The sequence below is a fragment of the Pleurodeles waltl genome, chromosome 8 (assembly GCF_031143425.1).
Source record: "Pleurodeles waltl isolate 20211129_DDA chromosome 8, aPleWal1.hap1.20221129, whole genome shotgun sequence".
NCBI lineage: Eukaryota > Metazoa > Chordata > Amphibia > Caudata > Salamandridae > Pleurodeles > Pleurodeles waltl.
This window is the reverse complement of record NC_090447.1, coordinates 1,421,289,513-1,421,304,645: the sequence shown is the minus strand read 5'-3', so window position 1 is coordinate 1,421,304,645 and position 15,133 is coordinate 1,421,289,513. Positions and strand designations below refer to the sequence as shown.

The 15,133-nt window shown below is 47.6% G+C and overlaps 1 protein-coding gene across 4 annotated transcripts in view; it reads right to left on the bottom strand.

Moving 5' to 3' along the window:
• LOC138248711 (E3 ubiquitin-protein ligase TTC3-like) overlaps positions 1 to 15,133 on the bottom strand; it is a 1,399,506-nt gene that overhangs the window by 954,255 nt on the left and 430,118 nt on the right. For all 4 annotated transcript variants that reach the window (XM_069202543.1, XM_069202544.1, XM_069202547.1 and 1 more), the window contains exon 23: positions 4,007 to 4,108. In XM_069202543.1, the coding sequence (XP_069058644.1) occupies positions 4,007 to 4,108 (102 nt within the window). The remainder of the gene's footprint in view (positions 1 to 4,006; positions 4,109 to 15,133) is intronic.

Sequence of the window (15,133 nt, the reverse complement as noted above, 5' to 3'; positions counted from 1 at the left end):
GTAAGGCTGCTGTCCAATAGGAGGGTGAAGTATGTTAGTACCAGGAATCTTTTCAGCACTAGTAGTGTAAACAGACTGTACCCTGTTGTACCTTTGGTGAAGGCCACTCCTGCAGCCAGGTGGACCTTTAACTGATGCATAGGTCAGGACGCTGTCCAGTAGGTGAGGGAAGTATGTTAGTAATGTCCTGTTCTCTGGACAGTCAAGACTGACGGCTCACATGAGGCACTGGGGTCTAGCTGCGGCCTACACACTGAAAGCCAACTGCGGCCTATGAGACGGGAGCTGACAAGACACAGAGGCTGGAACGGACCTTGTCTAGCCTGTGGGTGTTATATTGGCGCAGACTTGGACTATCAAAGCTTCATAACCACATATGTGAGTTACCGGCCCCTGGTTTGTTGAGGTAAGGTCACCTTCTCCATACTGCTGAAATGATTTAGATTCATGTGTGTAGTCTATATGCACATGTTCTGAACGCCTGAAACCTCAATTTTGGATAACTGGGACTCTCCCTTGTTTGGACCTTGAAGAGGATGCACAATGAATGGTAGTCAGTCCTCTGTTGCTCACAGATGCACAACCTCTGAAGACTCCCTCACAATGATAAGCACACAGGACTCTTTAGAGCTTCTGTAATCACGCATCTGAAGCCACACATTTTGCTCATAACGCTTAATAATAGGTAAATCTGATGCCAAACAATCACCCTTAATGTTTGACTCTAAGAAACACTCCAAGCCTCCATCACCTGAAACTACCCACATATCGGATCGAGAGTATGGAGGATGCATCCCTCCCAACGGAGTATATTAAATCGTTGTTGTTGGAGATGAAAATGAGCCTATCTGCCACAGACTGCAAAAAAGATTCTCTAACTCAGAGAGTGGGTGAGATGAAAGATTGCACAGACAAGCAACACATGCGCCTGACTGATACAGAGCAGTGGATATCTGATACGGAAGGCATACATACTCAGCAGGCCAACACGGTGAGGGAGCTGAAGGAGGAACTGCACAAGGTCCAGCTTAAAAACAAGAACTTGGAAGCTAGAACACGAAGAAGCAATGTCGGAATTACAGGGATTCCAGAGTCCACAGCTATGGGACACACGCTAGACTAAATTGAAAAGCCACTGATATCCATGTTTAGTGAGGGAAGTGTTTCCAAAACCTTTGTGATTAAGCAAGCTCATCGCTCCTTGGCCTCCAGACATTTTCCGGGCCCACCAAGAGGGCCATTATTGCTAAATTTGTAAAGTACAGGAACAGACATCAGTTATTGAGATTGGCAAGGGTAGCAAAAGATACCAGCTAAGAGGGAATGTGTAATTCCTTTTTCCCTGACTTTACACATTTGGTTCAGGATCCCCGGAAGAAATTTATCTCTGTCACAAAGAAATTGCAGGAGCGTGATCTTTCCTATGCCATGCTATACTACGCGCACCTCCGGTTCAATTGGAAGGGTAAAATTATGATGTTCACAGATCCTGCAGGCACCATCACCTTCCTTCAAAAACGATTCCCAGCAGATAGTGCCACATCAGCCCGGGGGGACAGGGCCAACTCCAAGTCACTCCTGGATGATGTCCAATGAGGACGGCATTCATTAGTCTGCCTTTTTTTTGTCCTATTTAGGAAATCTGTGACTGAGGTGTATTGCTCTTTTGGCCTCCTAGTTGTTTGAACTTCTTTGATTGACTGTTATATGTGATGCTGTTCAGAGCGTGAAGTTGGCCCATCCAGTCAGGGAAGAATATTTTAAAGCTGTGATGTATTTCTTACTGTATGTTCTCATATGATGACAGTGTAATGCTCAGTCATTTGACGCTCTGGCCTTCCCCGCATTCAAGCCATAGTGGGTGCAATTTCAGATGTGCATTATGCTTCACTGTTGTCTAATTCCAGTGGAATAAAGTTTCAATGTTGGGCCCTAGCGTGGGTGGGAGGGGTGGGATTTGTGTGTGGCAGGGGATTTCAAAACCAGCAGAGGTAAATACGGCATGGCCTGTGCCACACTTGACTCTCAAACTACTCACCACATAGCTGACACTGACTTTCTCAAATAACGGTTGGTGGCCATGACCTCAGTCCTCGTTCCTTATAATTAGTTACTTGGAATGTGAGAGGGCTAAAAAATCCCCACAAATGACAGGCAAGTGATTGGCTATTTCAATAGACATGAAGTGAATATTATATTACTGCAGGAAACGCATATCTCCAACGCAGTGACATCCACATGAGGCACACGCACATATTTCTCTTCATCAAAGAGGAGTTGCTCTCTTCATCAAAAAGTCGGTGCAATTCCAACACATAAGAACAATAGCTGACCCAGAGGGTTGGTTTCTTATAGTCTTCAGGGAATGTTCAACTATACATGTCACTCTGGTGAACACATATGGCTCAAACACATACAGTACTGACTTCTTCCAAGCACTGCATGGTGGTTGACCCTCATATGATTATTTTGGGGTGGGGGAGATGGCACTCGAGTGCTCTTGCAGTAATGTGCTGCACCTAACTACAGCTAGGGATTCCTTCCTTGGCGCTGTGTTGCATTTTAATCTAGTTGATCTCTAGAGATTGAAACACCCAGCACCACGTGAATACACCTTCCCTTCCATTCATCTGTACACAACTCCTCATTCTCGCATTGACTTCTTAGTGGGTTCAAAGGACATGCTGGGTTGCACAGAAGAAATTATACATCCACAGGACCTTACTGCACCAATCTCCAGTAGTGCTGTACCTGGAAAGGCCTACTGACTGTTGGATGTAATGTTCAGAGATGAAATCAGACAAGGCATTTTAGGACTATAAAGAATTAAATAGAGACTCATTTGCTTCAGTTGCCACCCTCTGGGAGGCTCTCAAGGCTGTCATCCGTGGGGAAAGTATAGCAAACGGACATGGTATCCTCAAGTCGATTAGGACTAGTCTTGATGCACTGGAACGTGAGCTGCAAGATCTACTCTGGAAAGAGCAATACTTGGCCCCATGCACAACATGCTGCTTGTGTTTCAGGGAGAGGCAGACAGTGAACACAGTCAAGCCCTAAGATACAGGAAGGGGAATGGATAGGCCAGGACACACCATTGCGGCTCTGCTTAAGACTGGCTGAGCAGCGAATCATATACCGTGTGTTCACACTTCTGATGGGAGCATGGCATATGATCCTTCAGATATCATGACCACGTTTGTTGCCTTTCAAAAGCTATGGAACACATTCAGAACGTAGGCGGTGCTTGCGGACATCAAGACATACCAGGATAGGGTGACCCTCGCATGGGTGGGACAAGAGGACCGCAGTCTCTTATGTCAGCTTATTTCCATAGATGAGATCAAACAGATGCTCGAACAGCTAAAAAATGAAAACACTCCAGGTAATGAAAGCCAAATTCTATAAGGAATACGTGGAGAAATTAGCACCATTGCTATTGGCGGTTTATGAAAAAGCCTACCAGGAAATCAACTTCCACTGACCATGCAAGAAGCCATAGTAATCACTCTTCTTAAGCCAAGTAGCCTTGGTGTGGGGGCAGGGACGGATAGCCCCCCTTTTTCAGGACTAGCTCAAGGACATGTCCCTTTGTAAGGAATGGTCTGGGTCTTATGTTGACACTCTTCCTAAGGCAGCGAGACCAAGACACTTTTTGGAACCACTGCAGTCTTACTTAAGTGCTTTGATCCCCAGCTAAAGACTATGGTGAGACATCATTAATTTTTTTTAGATTACATAAACCTTTGCTTGCGGTCAGTGAGTTCTTTGCTGAAGACAGTGTGCCTCTCCTGTGGATTGCTATATGATGTGATGTATTCCTAAAAGTGTGTGGGATGATATTGCAGCAGCCGTATGACCTATATGTACACTTCTTAATCATTTTATGGATTGTTGAAGTCAATGTCTATGCCCATGCAATATGGTCTTACTATGTACTGAACAGCCTAAATAATATTATATATATATTTTTTTTTTTAATGGATACATATATTGTATATCTTACCTTGTCATTCCTGTCAGGGTATTCTGTTGTTTTCAGCTTTTTCCAACAATCAAGATGGAGCTCTACTTTACATAGCTGACAGCAGAATATACGTATGAATCCCTGAAACAAAGGTATACAAACTGAAATATTTTAAATGTTAAACACATGTTAAAATATGTAATGCAATACGCTGTTGAACTAGTTACTTACCTTCGCTCTGCTCTAATTGAATTACTCACTTTTACATTTTCCCCAGCAGCCAATCTTAATCTGTAGAACTTTAACCGAAGTGCTCCAATGTGCTGGCAGATGTCATCATGGGCTCCTTCAAATTGGAAGCAACAGAAAGAAGCTGTATGTAAGCCCCAGCCCTGCGCGCTACCATCAGTATGTCTCTTTCCTATTCCATGCCTCCAGACAGGCAGCGTAGAACAGTTACTGGTGACGGTGTGGGAATCTCTAGCTTGGGATCTTTTAGATGTTAAAGAGGCCACAACACAGAAGCAGGACGAGGAGGAATATGTGGTTAGAGTTACCACCAGAAAGAACATTACCAAAGATAATTGCCTTGTTCTTCTGATGGATACTTCTAACCTCACCTTTAGAGTAAATACCAAAGCAGTACTTCCCCAAAGTGGAGGGTCTGGGGAGTGGACTCAGAACAAAACGCCCTGCAGGTCAGAGCGGTGACCTTCTTCTGGGAAATGACTGTCAAGGCAGTACTGCTTTGATGTCTAATTGCAGCAAGGCTGAGATCAAGAACAGGCAAACCCCCACCCGCTATTAACAGACTTGGCCCTGGTTTAAGGGGCTCTCAGGCATCTGGTGGAGCTGCTTCTTGGGCAGTGTATACAACATCTTAATGCAGTGGACTATCCAATTTTACAGTGTCCTCTTTTGCCCCCAAACTTCCCGTCTTTGCACATGAACAGCTGATTGCCTACCTGTTTTGTCTGGTTGATGTAAAATCTCAGTGCTCTCGTTGGATCAAGGTAGTGGAGCCTCTCCTCTTTCAATGGAAAAAGTGGTGCAAACAATATCATCAAGTTGACTGATTGACCAACATGGAAGGGCCTCACAATCTTAGGGAGGAAAGCTGCCTGGGTCCTTTGCTGGGAAGAAGGCAGGTAGGGGCAGCAAACACTCCATGTTTGCAACTCACTTAAACTGCAGTCCGTCAGGATGACTATAAGAAAGACTGCCTTCAGAATCAAGAGACTTAAGAAGCAGTAATATCTAGGCTCAAAAGACATGCACATGAGAAAGGTCATGCCAGGTTAAAGTCTTACTGGGGCATAAAAAATGGTTTGGGAGGAATATGTGTCACACCTTTAATGAAACACATCACAACTGGTGGCATAAAAAAAAGATGGTTGGTCCAGTCAACACAGAAAGGCCAAAAGGATAGATAGGTAACCTTTCACTTGATCCACAGCAAGGACCTGCTGGGGTGAACACAGCAAACAAGAGAACATTGGAAAGTTTGGTTTCTAAACGGTTCAGTGTCTCAAACAGCACACCAGGCAACAAATTTGTCCCAGCGCCTGACATAGACGGGCTTTGTGGAAGGGCATCTGATAGCATAGGTAATATTCAGCATCATGGTCAGCAGTTTAGTTGCATTCAAATGCCGCTGTTCAATCACCACACAAGGAGGTGTAAGTAGTGGGGCTTCAGATACAGGATCCTGCCCTGCTGCTGAGAAAGATGGTCTTCTCAAAGAGGAAGCTTCTTTGGAGCGCAAATGCTGTCCCATACAGGGCAATCAAGATGGAGTCTTTCTTGATATTCAGAACCCGTATCGCTAAGCAGGAGTCCGTCACTTCATTCTAAATGGAGTGCATCTCCTAACAAGTGTCTTGGAGGAAGTTACAGCAGGCAAAATGGGTGACATCTTACATTCCCACGGGTGGAAACTAGATACCGAGGGCTTCCCAAAGTGTTCAAAGACACCCTGCACCAACTTGGGACGGAAACGTCACTCATGATCTGCATGATGATGCCTGATAATTTTGTCCACTGTGCCATAAGTTACTCTGCTAGGTGGCTGTTGACCAACATGATCTGTTGTTCCAGCCTCCTCCAGAGGCACAAAGCCAGCTTGAACAGGGCCATGGACACCACTCTACAGTGGCGGCCCGTCCTTTAGGGCGGAGGGGCCATGCCCCCCCACCTTTTGCCCCTGACGAAGAGTGTCTGTCAGGCTAATCAAAGGTCAGCCTGACAGACACTCTCCATGTTCAGCTCAGGCAGCCAGGAGCAGACATGCGCGATTTGCTCACACTCTTGGCTGCCTGAGCTGAACTTTGCTGGGCTGAGGAGGTCACAGCTCCTATGGGCGTGACTTCCTCAGCTCAGCAAAGGTGCCTTGAGGCCCTCCCCTGGGTGACGAGAAAAGCGTCACCAATTGACACTCTCCCTGGGCGCTTCAGGTTTAAGCCCTGAAGTGCCCAGGACGAGTGTCAATCAGTGACACTTCGTCACAGAGTGGGGTCAGCAGTCTCACTGACCCCATCCCACTCTCTGACAAGGCAGCAGTCCCAACCCTCCTGGGACCTGAAGGCAAGTGTGTGTGTATGTGTGTGATGTTTTAAATTGAATGTTTGGTGCGCACGTGCATGTTTGAGTGTTATGAGTGTTGTTAATGGATGTGCGTGCGTGCGTGTGTGTGTGAAATAATGAGTGTGTGTGATGTTTTAAAATGAATGTTTGGTGCGTGCATTCATGTTTGAATGGTATGAGTGTTGTTAATGGATGTGCGTGCGTGCGTGCGTGTCTGTGTGTGAAAGAATGAGTGTGTGTGTGTGTGTGTGTGTGTGTGTGTGCGCGTCCCACTAGCCCCCCTCCCTCCTAAAGCTGTCGGCCGCCACTGCCACTCTACCCTGCTGGTTTCAGTACCACATGGCAATAGTGTTGTCCATGAGAACCTGTGTCAGAGACCGTAGGCTTCTGGTCTCAACACCCTACAGCCATGGAGGCGTGGCCAAGCAAGATGGCCAATTAGAAGCCTGTACGTGAGCTCCCGTCGACGTTCAGTCAAACCCCCACAACCTGCTTATCCCCTGGCCCCAAGTGGAACAGAGATTTGCGGCCCGCGAATCTCGGCAACTGTGGATCGCCAGATATAGGGGGTCAGTGGCTTAGCCTTGTCGATTCTGTTGAGCCGTTTTCATCGCCGACAGCACTTTCCTGACCGGGCCCTGCTGGAGCTATGCTGGGGGCCGGGGTGATTCAGGGCGCGGACCCTGCTGCCATTGGTGCACCTGTCTGTGCCCATCTGGGGTGGTGGATGTCGGCGATGGCTCCTTCGTCCTGCTGGGAGTGAGAGAGAGCCGGGTGAGGGTTGGTGGCCTGAGATCAGAGTAGCTGGTACCGCTGTGCTGTGGCCACCCTTGAGTGATTTCTGAGGGGCACACCAACCAGGGCTTATCTTCGCTCCCCCAACCCTGTGGCGGAGACCTCCTAGTGGCCCTGTGAGGCACCTCAGCCTGGATCGGCTTGACAACCGGAGTGCGGCTTACTACATCAGCTGGGTAGTGGAGGCCTGGAGTGATGTCGGACGGCCCTCACCTGTTGTCAATGTAACGATCCCTGGTAATGCTGGTTCCGGCTCTTCCGAGCAACATTTGGAACATGTGGTAACCTGGGTATGGTCCGTGATGTTGCCCTTTTGAGCCCGGTTGTCTTGGGGCTACGTGCTCATTTGCTGACTTTGCCCATCCTGGTCAGGGGATGCTTGGCTGCCCCAGGGGTCTGTCGGCTCCCCCTTGATAAAGTACTGCTGGATGATTGTTGGGGATCACCCCGGGGGACGTTGCTGGAGACTGAGTCCTGATATCTGGTGGGTCATTATTCCAGTCTACTGATTATTTGAAATTGGCTGTTATTTTCTATGGCTGAGACCCTAGTCTACCAGTGGAGTGGGGGGCATACTGAAGCCGTAGGAGCCTACTACTAACTGAAACCAGCCTCCTTGACTGCTGCTACCCAAGGTTGTTGCCTCAGCATGGAGAGAGCCCTGTTGCCCACTGTTCTATGATATTGTGCTTGCACAATTTGGGGCTGCCTCTCTGGTGTTTTGCTGTGCCCTTCCTTCTGCCACCCTGCTCTTTGACCTTGTGGTGCACCCTGTGACGCCTCCCCTATGGATGTTCTCTATAGCAGTACTGCTTTGATTGTGCAAGTGAACTCGGACACATCACCATTGCCTCATCTCGTGGAGTCCTTGGGGTATCACAAAATCTGCTGTTACTATGGTAAAGAACATGTTACTTACCTTCAGTAAAGAATTATCTAGTAGAGACATAGTCAAGTTGCAGATTCCTTACCTTAGAATTTCCCCCAGGCGTCAGACTGGATCCAGAGATTTTTCTTCGAGCAGTACTCTTGCATGCCTTCAAATGGTGTTGGTCAACTCCACGTCCGTCGTTGGCATTGTGGTTGCCATGATGACAACACGGTCGTATATAGGCACCACCTCAGCGACCTGACGTCAGTTTCTTTTCACGACTTTGCACGCCAGAAGCGTGTAGCCATGAAGAACACAGACTGGTGCACCACAACTAGGGCCCTGAAGGGGAGTCCCTGTCCCTACAAATCAGTTCGTAGAGGAGGGAGGATGGGTGGGTCAGTAAGGAATCTGCAACTAGAATATGTCTCTACCAGCTAATTTGTTACGGAAGATAAGTAACTTGTCTGATAGAGACTTCTAGTTGCAGATTTCTTACCTTGGAACAGATACCCAAGCAATACCATTCCCAGAGGTGGGAACACGAACCAAGATCATACTAGGAAGTCCTGTAGGACTGAACTGCCAAATTAGCCGTCAATGCAGACCTGACTGTTCACGCAGTACTGTTTCATAAACGTGTGCAGGATCACCCACGTTGCTGCCTGGCAGATGTCCAGGACTAGAACTCCTCATGCTAACGCAGTGGTTGCAGCAGTTGCTCTTGTGGAGTGAGCACACAAACCCTCAGGGGGTTGCTTCTTAGCCAAAGCATAGCATATTTCGATGTAGACCACAACCCATCAAAAGATGGTCCTTTTCTGCACCACCCGCCCTTTCTTTGCACCACATAACCATCAAATAGATCATCGTCCATTCAGAAGTCTTTAGTACGACTGAGTGTAGGAGGCTGGCCTGGTTTGTAGTGGGTACCTAAGGTATATACCAGGTCCAGTTATCCCTTATTAGTGAAATGTAGACAGTGTCTAAAAGCCAGGCTCTCTAGCTGTAGTGAAGATGAGCAGCCAAGGCCTAACCAGGAGACATGCAAAGCTCATGCAATACCACGATAGTCAAGCAGTACTCGTACACATGAATGAAAATACTCAGTGTTACAAAAATAAAGGTACTTTATTTTGGTGGCACAAATGCATAAAATACCATAGAGACTCTACTCCCTTAGGAGGTAAGTAATACACAAATTACATACACTAGTGTGCAGAAATAGCTGTAAAAACTGTTAGGAAACAGTGCAAATAGTGAAAATCACAATAGTTAGTAATGGGCCTGGGGGAGAACACACAAAATACTAAGAAAGTACAATGCGTAAGTCGGTTTCCCACCTAGGCGAGTGTAGTGTGTAGAGGGGCGCTGGGAGTATTAGTAAACACCAAAGGTAAGTAATAGAACCCACCCCAGAGCCTAGGAAAGCAGGAGTAAATCCCAGTAACTTTCCTAGAACACACAAAAAACATGAGAAAGAAGAGACTGCAAGAACCAGAAGAGACTACAAGACACCAATTATTGATTCCTGGACCTGAAGACCTGTGGAAGAAGGGGACCAAGTCCAAGAAGCACTGAGGAGTACAGGGAGAATAGGAGCACCTGCTAACCCGGATGACCATGGCACAAACCATTGCCGGGATCTCTTACATCACCAGATATTTGATATATCATTTACCCGCACTCTTGTCCCTTGGAAAGAGATGTAGCAGACCGGCGATACCACTCTGACGTCTCCAGGCTGAGGCACTGGCTGACCCCTGTTTGCAGCTATAGTCTCTGACACACTTACCCACTATTTTCAAGAGAACTGGGGTACGTTGGGGAGTATGGCCACAGACTGGGAAGCAATAAAGACAGTTCTGCTTGGAGGATGTCTAAAACTGACATATGGGGTTAAGAGCCAGCTGAAAAGAGACATTCGGGCACGGGAGCTGGGGGTCCTGGAGGCCCTACTTCCCACATGTCCCGATAGGTTGAGGAACTATCGGGAAAGTTGTGCAGCACTTTTAGACAATTGGGGGAGTCTCGACAAACATATGTATACAGCTGGCTGTCAATGTCTCCATGCTGAGGGAGAAAAGACTGGTTGACGATGTTAGCTTGTCTGATTAAACAAGAGAATCTTTGGATTCCAGTGCTGGTTCTGCGTGATCAGGCTGGGCATTTGGCCTATACACAGAGGACCATCAATGTAGTATTTCGGTCACACTTGAACTCCATCTCTGCCACCTAGCAGACCACTCCATTGGATGAGCTCTCTGGCTTTCAGGCCCAGGTCCCCCCTCCCACGGCATACTCCCAAAACAGTGGGACACCCTAGAGTGCCCTCTAACAAGGAAGAAGATACTGACTGCGATTTTCGCTCTCAAGTTGGTAAAAACGCCGGGAAGTGACAGCCTTCCCACTGAATTTTACCGCAGATGAGCTGGTTGATAAACTGCTTGAAGTCTATAATGAGGCCTTCCAGGTGGGCACCCTTCCTCCAACACTTAGTGAGGCTCTGGTGGTAATGATTCTAAAACTGGGTAAAGATCCGGAAATGAGCTCCAGGTATTGACCTGTCTCCTTTTAAAAAATTTATGTCATACTCCTTAGCAGCGTATTGACGGGCCGTCTCCTGCCATGTCTCCGGCACTTGTACACCCCGATCAGTCCAGATTCATTCTGAGATGAAGTACCTTGCATAATCGGAGGCGTCTTTCGCATATATATCATGCTTCTCAACATTTTAGCAAAGACTTGGCGTTACCACTATTGGATATCGAACAGTACTTCGACTCCTTGAGCTGGCGTTACCTATGGCAGGTACTACGAAAGGCAGGGTTGGGACCCAAATTTGTCCAGTGTGCATGCCTGCACTCGGGCGGGGAGGACTCAACTATTTAGCTTGCGCAGGGACACTCGGCAGGGCTGCCCTTTGTCCCTGCTCATTTTCACCCTGGCAATGGAACCGCTGACGGAGAGGCTGCTTATAATTATGAAACCATGGGGCGTCACTGTTGGTGAGAAAACCCATATGGTCTGCCTTTATGCAGATGATGCCCTGATTCACCTCTATCAACCCACATACTCTGCACCAATACTGCTGAGAGTTATGGAGGAGTTTGGGGTATTTTCTGGACTTCAGGTGAATCCCACAAAATCGAAGATGTATTTGATGGGTTCCCTGGTTGGAAGGTCTCTGGAGCAGCTTCCGAGGGTTGGACTATCAGGGGATATGTCTGCGCCCTCCAGGGAGGACTGTTTGAAGCTCAATCTGGACAAGGCGTTTGGGGTCATCAATACAGTTCTGGAAGAACCTACCCATATCTCTTATGGGCCGCTTTGTGCTGGTGAAAATGGTGGTGCTCCCTATATGTAAGGCATGTTTTATGTAGCCCCCGGTCACTACTTTCGCATGCTTGACAACCTGTTGGTCAATTTACTGTGGGCTGATAAGCGTAAATGTGTCAGACTTTCCACTCTCAAACAACCTCAGGGCCAGAAGCCTCCCAACCTGGAGCTTTACTATATGGCAGCCCATCTGCAGCATGCTCTTTATTGACTGGATTTGGAAGACTCGTGGGACACAACTTTACTGAAAGGTACCCACGGTGATACCCCACTGTCGCAGATGTTGATGTCTGGGTCTCTGGTTCCCCTAAATACACCCTACTTGATCCAGTTTGTTGCTGGGATCTGGAAGGGTGAGGTAAGGGGGATTCTCCAGAGAGCTCCAAATGCACCTGATCTACCGATTTGGATTCTAAAACAGTTTTGAAATAAATTCTGACTCTATGTCAGTGCAGATGTGGAGGGATGGTTGATGCCACACTATAGGGGACCTTTACCCCACAGGACACTTTATCCCTCGTGATGAGGCTGTGGAGTCCTTTGCCTTGGGAACTGACCAATATGTCATTTCTACCACGGCCTACAAGATCTGGCCCACCTCTCCAGATGCCCCTCAGTGTTCTAATACATTGGTGGCTCTGCTGCCGATTGCGGGGGGAGGGGTCTCTTGGAACAAGATAAATGGGCAGTAATACTGCAAGAGCTGTTATCCCACAAAGAATGCGTGCATGTGCATGAATGGTTTCGCCATAGCAACTCCAAAGCCAGATTTAAGCTGAACCAATATAATTATATCCACCAGACGTACCTCTGTCCCAAAATACTTCACTGGATTTACCCTGACAGGTCAGAAGCCTGCCCTGCCTGTAGTTATCCGATAGCGGACTTTATGCATATAATCTGGCCTGGTACAGTCTTGGTGCCTTACTGGAGCTCAGTGCAAGATAGCCTGAACACAGTCACATAGTTGCAAGTGCAACTGGACGTGTGACAAGTAATATTGGGGTTGATCCTGTCTCCTTCCCAAAAAAAAGTTAAGCAGGAAGTTAGTCCAGCTGAGTCTGATCTTAGCAAAATGTTGCATTGCCATTAACTGGTTGAGTACAGAACCGTCTCGACATTCGGACTGGCTCAGGGATGTGTGTGAATGTGCGAATGCAGAAGAAATACATATGAAACATGTTTGGAAGGATGATAAACTGAAGGATGATTTGAGGGCTTGGGCTGCTATGGTGGCTGAGTTGTGTGGGTCTTCTGGGGGCACTCCTCCTACGGTTCCTACTGGGAATAAGCATGTTAAATTGCAGTTGCATGGTGACTGTCTACTGTTAATTCCATTCACTTGTCAATTTCAGGCTTCTACCATCTCTGAGGTGTCTTACACAAGATGAAGGGGGGTGAGTGCGGGGGATGGGTAATCTCTGAGGTGTTTCTTGATGAGGCATTTTCATTGTTTATTGCTATTCTGACGCTCACTTCCTGTACATGTAATCATATACCTGTACCTACTCTAATCCTGAGATACATTATCCCTATTTGTGTATTACATATCTGCAATGAGCGTTACAATGTCCACTGTTTTCTATTTTTGAGAAAATGCAAACAAAAAGAGTTTAATAAAAAAAAACATCCTATAGCCATTGCAGGGCTTGGGTATGTCACCAGGTGTTAGGGATGAGGAGGATGCACAAATGTCTGGATTATACCCTTAATGTGTCGAACTCACTGTGGTGAAGAGAAATCCTTGAATGTCACCATGTGCAAAACTGCCTCAATGAACTGGAGTCTCTGTGGGCGGCTCAGGGGGGACTTCAGCATATTGATGATCAAACCTGTGGGAGGCTGGCTCAGTTTAGGTGCACACCTATGGTGTGGTATCCTATAATGAGTCTAGGCAACCCTTAGTGATAGAGAATAGGTGTCCAGATAGCAGAAGCTCTCTAGGGCTAGCTGAGGCAAGCAGCTAAAGCTTATTCAAGAGGAAAGTAAAACACTTGCAATACCACAGTAGTCAGACAATGACTTAGTCACAAGAAAGGACCACATAAGTATTACTAAAATAAAGGGTACTTTATTACAGCATTACTACTAAACTGGCATTGGTATGTCTCCCTTTAGAGATACTACATACAATATACACACAAACTAGCCATCAGTAACAGCATAGAAATATACAGGGCCCATACAGCCAACCCATATACTAAAAAAGTGGCATATGAAAGAGTGACTCCAGCCAAGGTACGTGTCTTGGTAGCCAGGGGCAGTTAGGAAACTGAAGATAAGTACAGTAAGTGACCCCAGCCACCAGGAGTAAGTCAGTTACCCACCCAGTTGTCCCAGAGGCTAACAGAGTGTAGTGGTTTGAGTTTGTGGAATTTAGAACCCTTCCCAGTGGACCCCGAGGAAACCAGCAGGCAAGAGGATGGATCGAGAGTGCCCCTACCCAGAAGACAGGAGTATCTACAACAGGGACCCGGATGCAGAGGGGAGAAGGGACTTTCTCTGAAGACTGTGGATGCCTCGGGTTGTCCAGCTACTGTCACAACCCGTGGATCAGGCCGGTGGAACCCAGGGATGGATTCTGGATATGGAGGACCTGCAAAGGAAGGGGACAGAGTCCAACACCCTAGGAAGTGCCCTGGTGCAGCAGGTGGCAATGCCCACACTCCTGAAGATGAAGTTCCTGCAAGCCAGTGGAAGAAGAAGTCCAGCTGCTGGGTCAAGGAGCTTTAGAAGATCCCAGGACTTGCCTATGAGCGGACCCTCGACAATCACCTGATTGCTGGCAGGGTTAGGGACCAGCCAGGTCACCAACAAAGTACTGGGAAATGCGAGCAGAAGAGGAGTTTGCAAAGTTTTGGGGACCATCAAGGTCCGAGAGACTCTACCAGGAAAGGGAGTCCTTCGTGCTTCCTGGTGCAAACAGTGTCCTTGTGACCCTGGAGGACACACAGCCTTGGATGTTCCAGAATTCTTGCAGGATCCAGAGAAACAATGTTGCAGTGGGAGCCTTCTCGCCATAAGCAGACTTGTTCAGTTCCAGCGAAGACAATTAGCGGTTCCAGAGGCCAGGAGCAGAAGATGTCTTGCAGAGAGTTCCTTGAAGATTTCTGCTTGAGAAATCTGAGGACCCTCCCATGATGGAGCCCTTAAATAACTCTGAAAGGGGGTTGGTCACTCTCTGCAGTGACCCACCTATCAGAGGGGGTCAGGGACGTCATCTACCTGGCCTAACCAGTCAGATGCTCTCAGGGGCCTCTGCACACCTTATTTTAAAGATGGCAGAACCAAGGGGCAGCTTGGCAGAGCTCTGTGCACCCCCATAGGGAAGGAGTTGGACAGGGGTGTGGTGACTCCCTTGTCCGTTGTGTAGTTTCATGCCAGCGTGGGAACCGGGGATTGCTGAACTGGTGCAAAGCAGATTATGCAAAAAGGGCACCAAATGTGCCCTTCAAAGCAGTCTGGTGCTCAGAGGCCATCCCACCCCAGCCCTTAGACACCTAATACAAAGGGAGAGGTGGTCACACCTCTCCCCTGCAGGAAATCCTTTGGTCTGCTCCTCCGTCCTGATCCTGGCT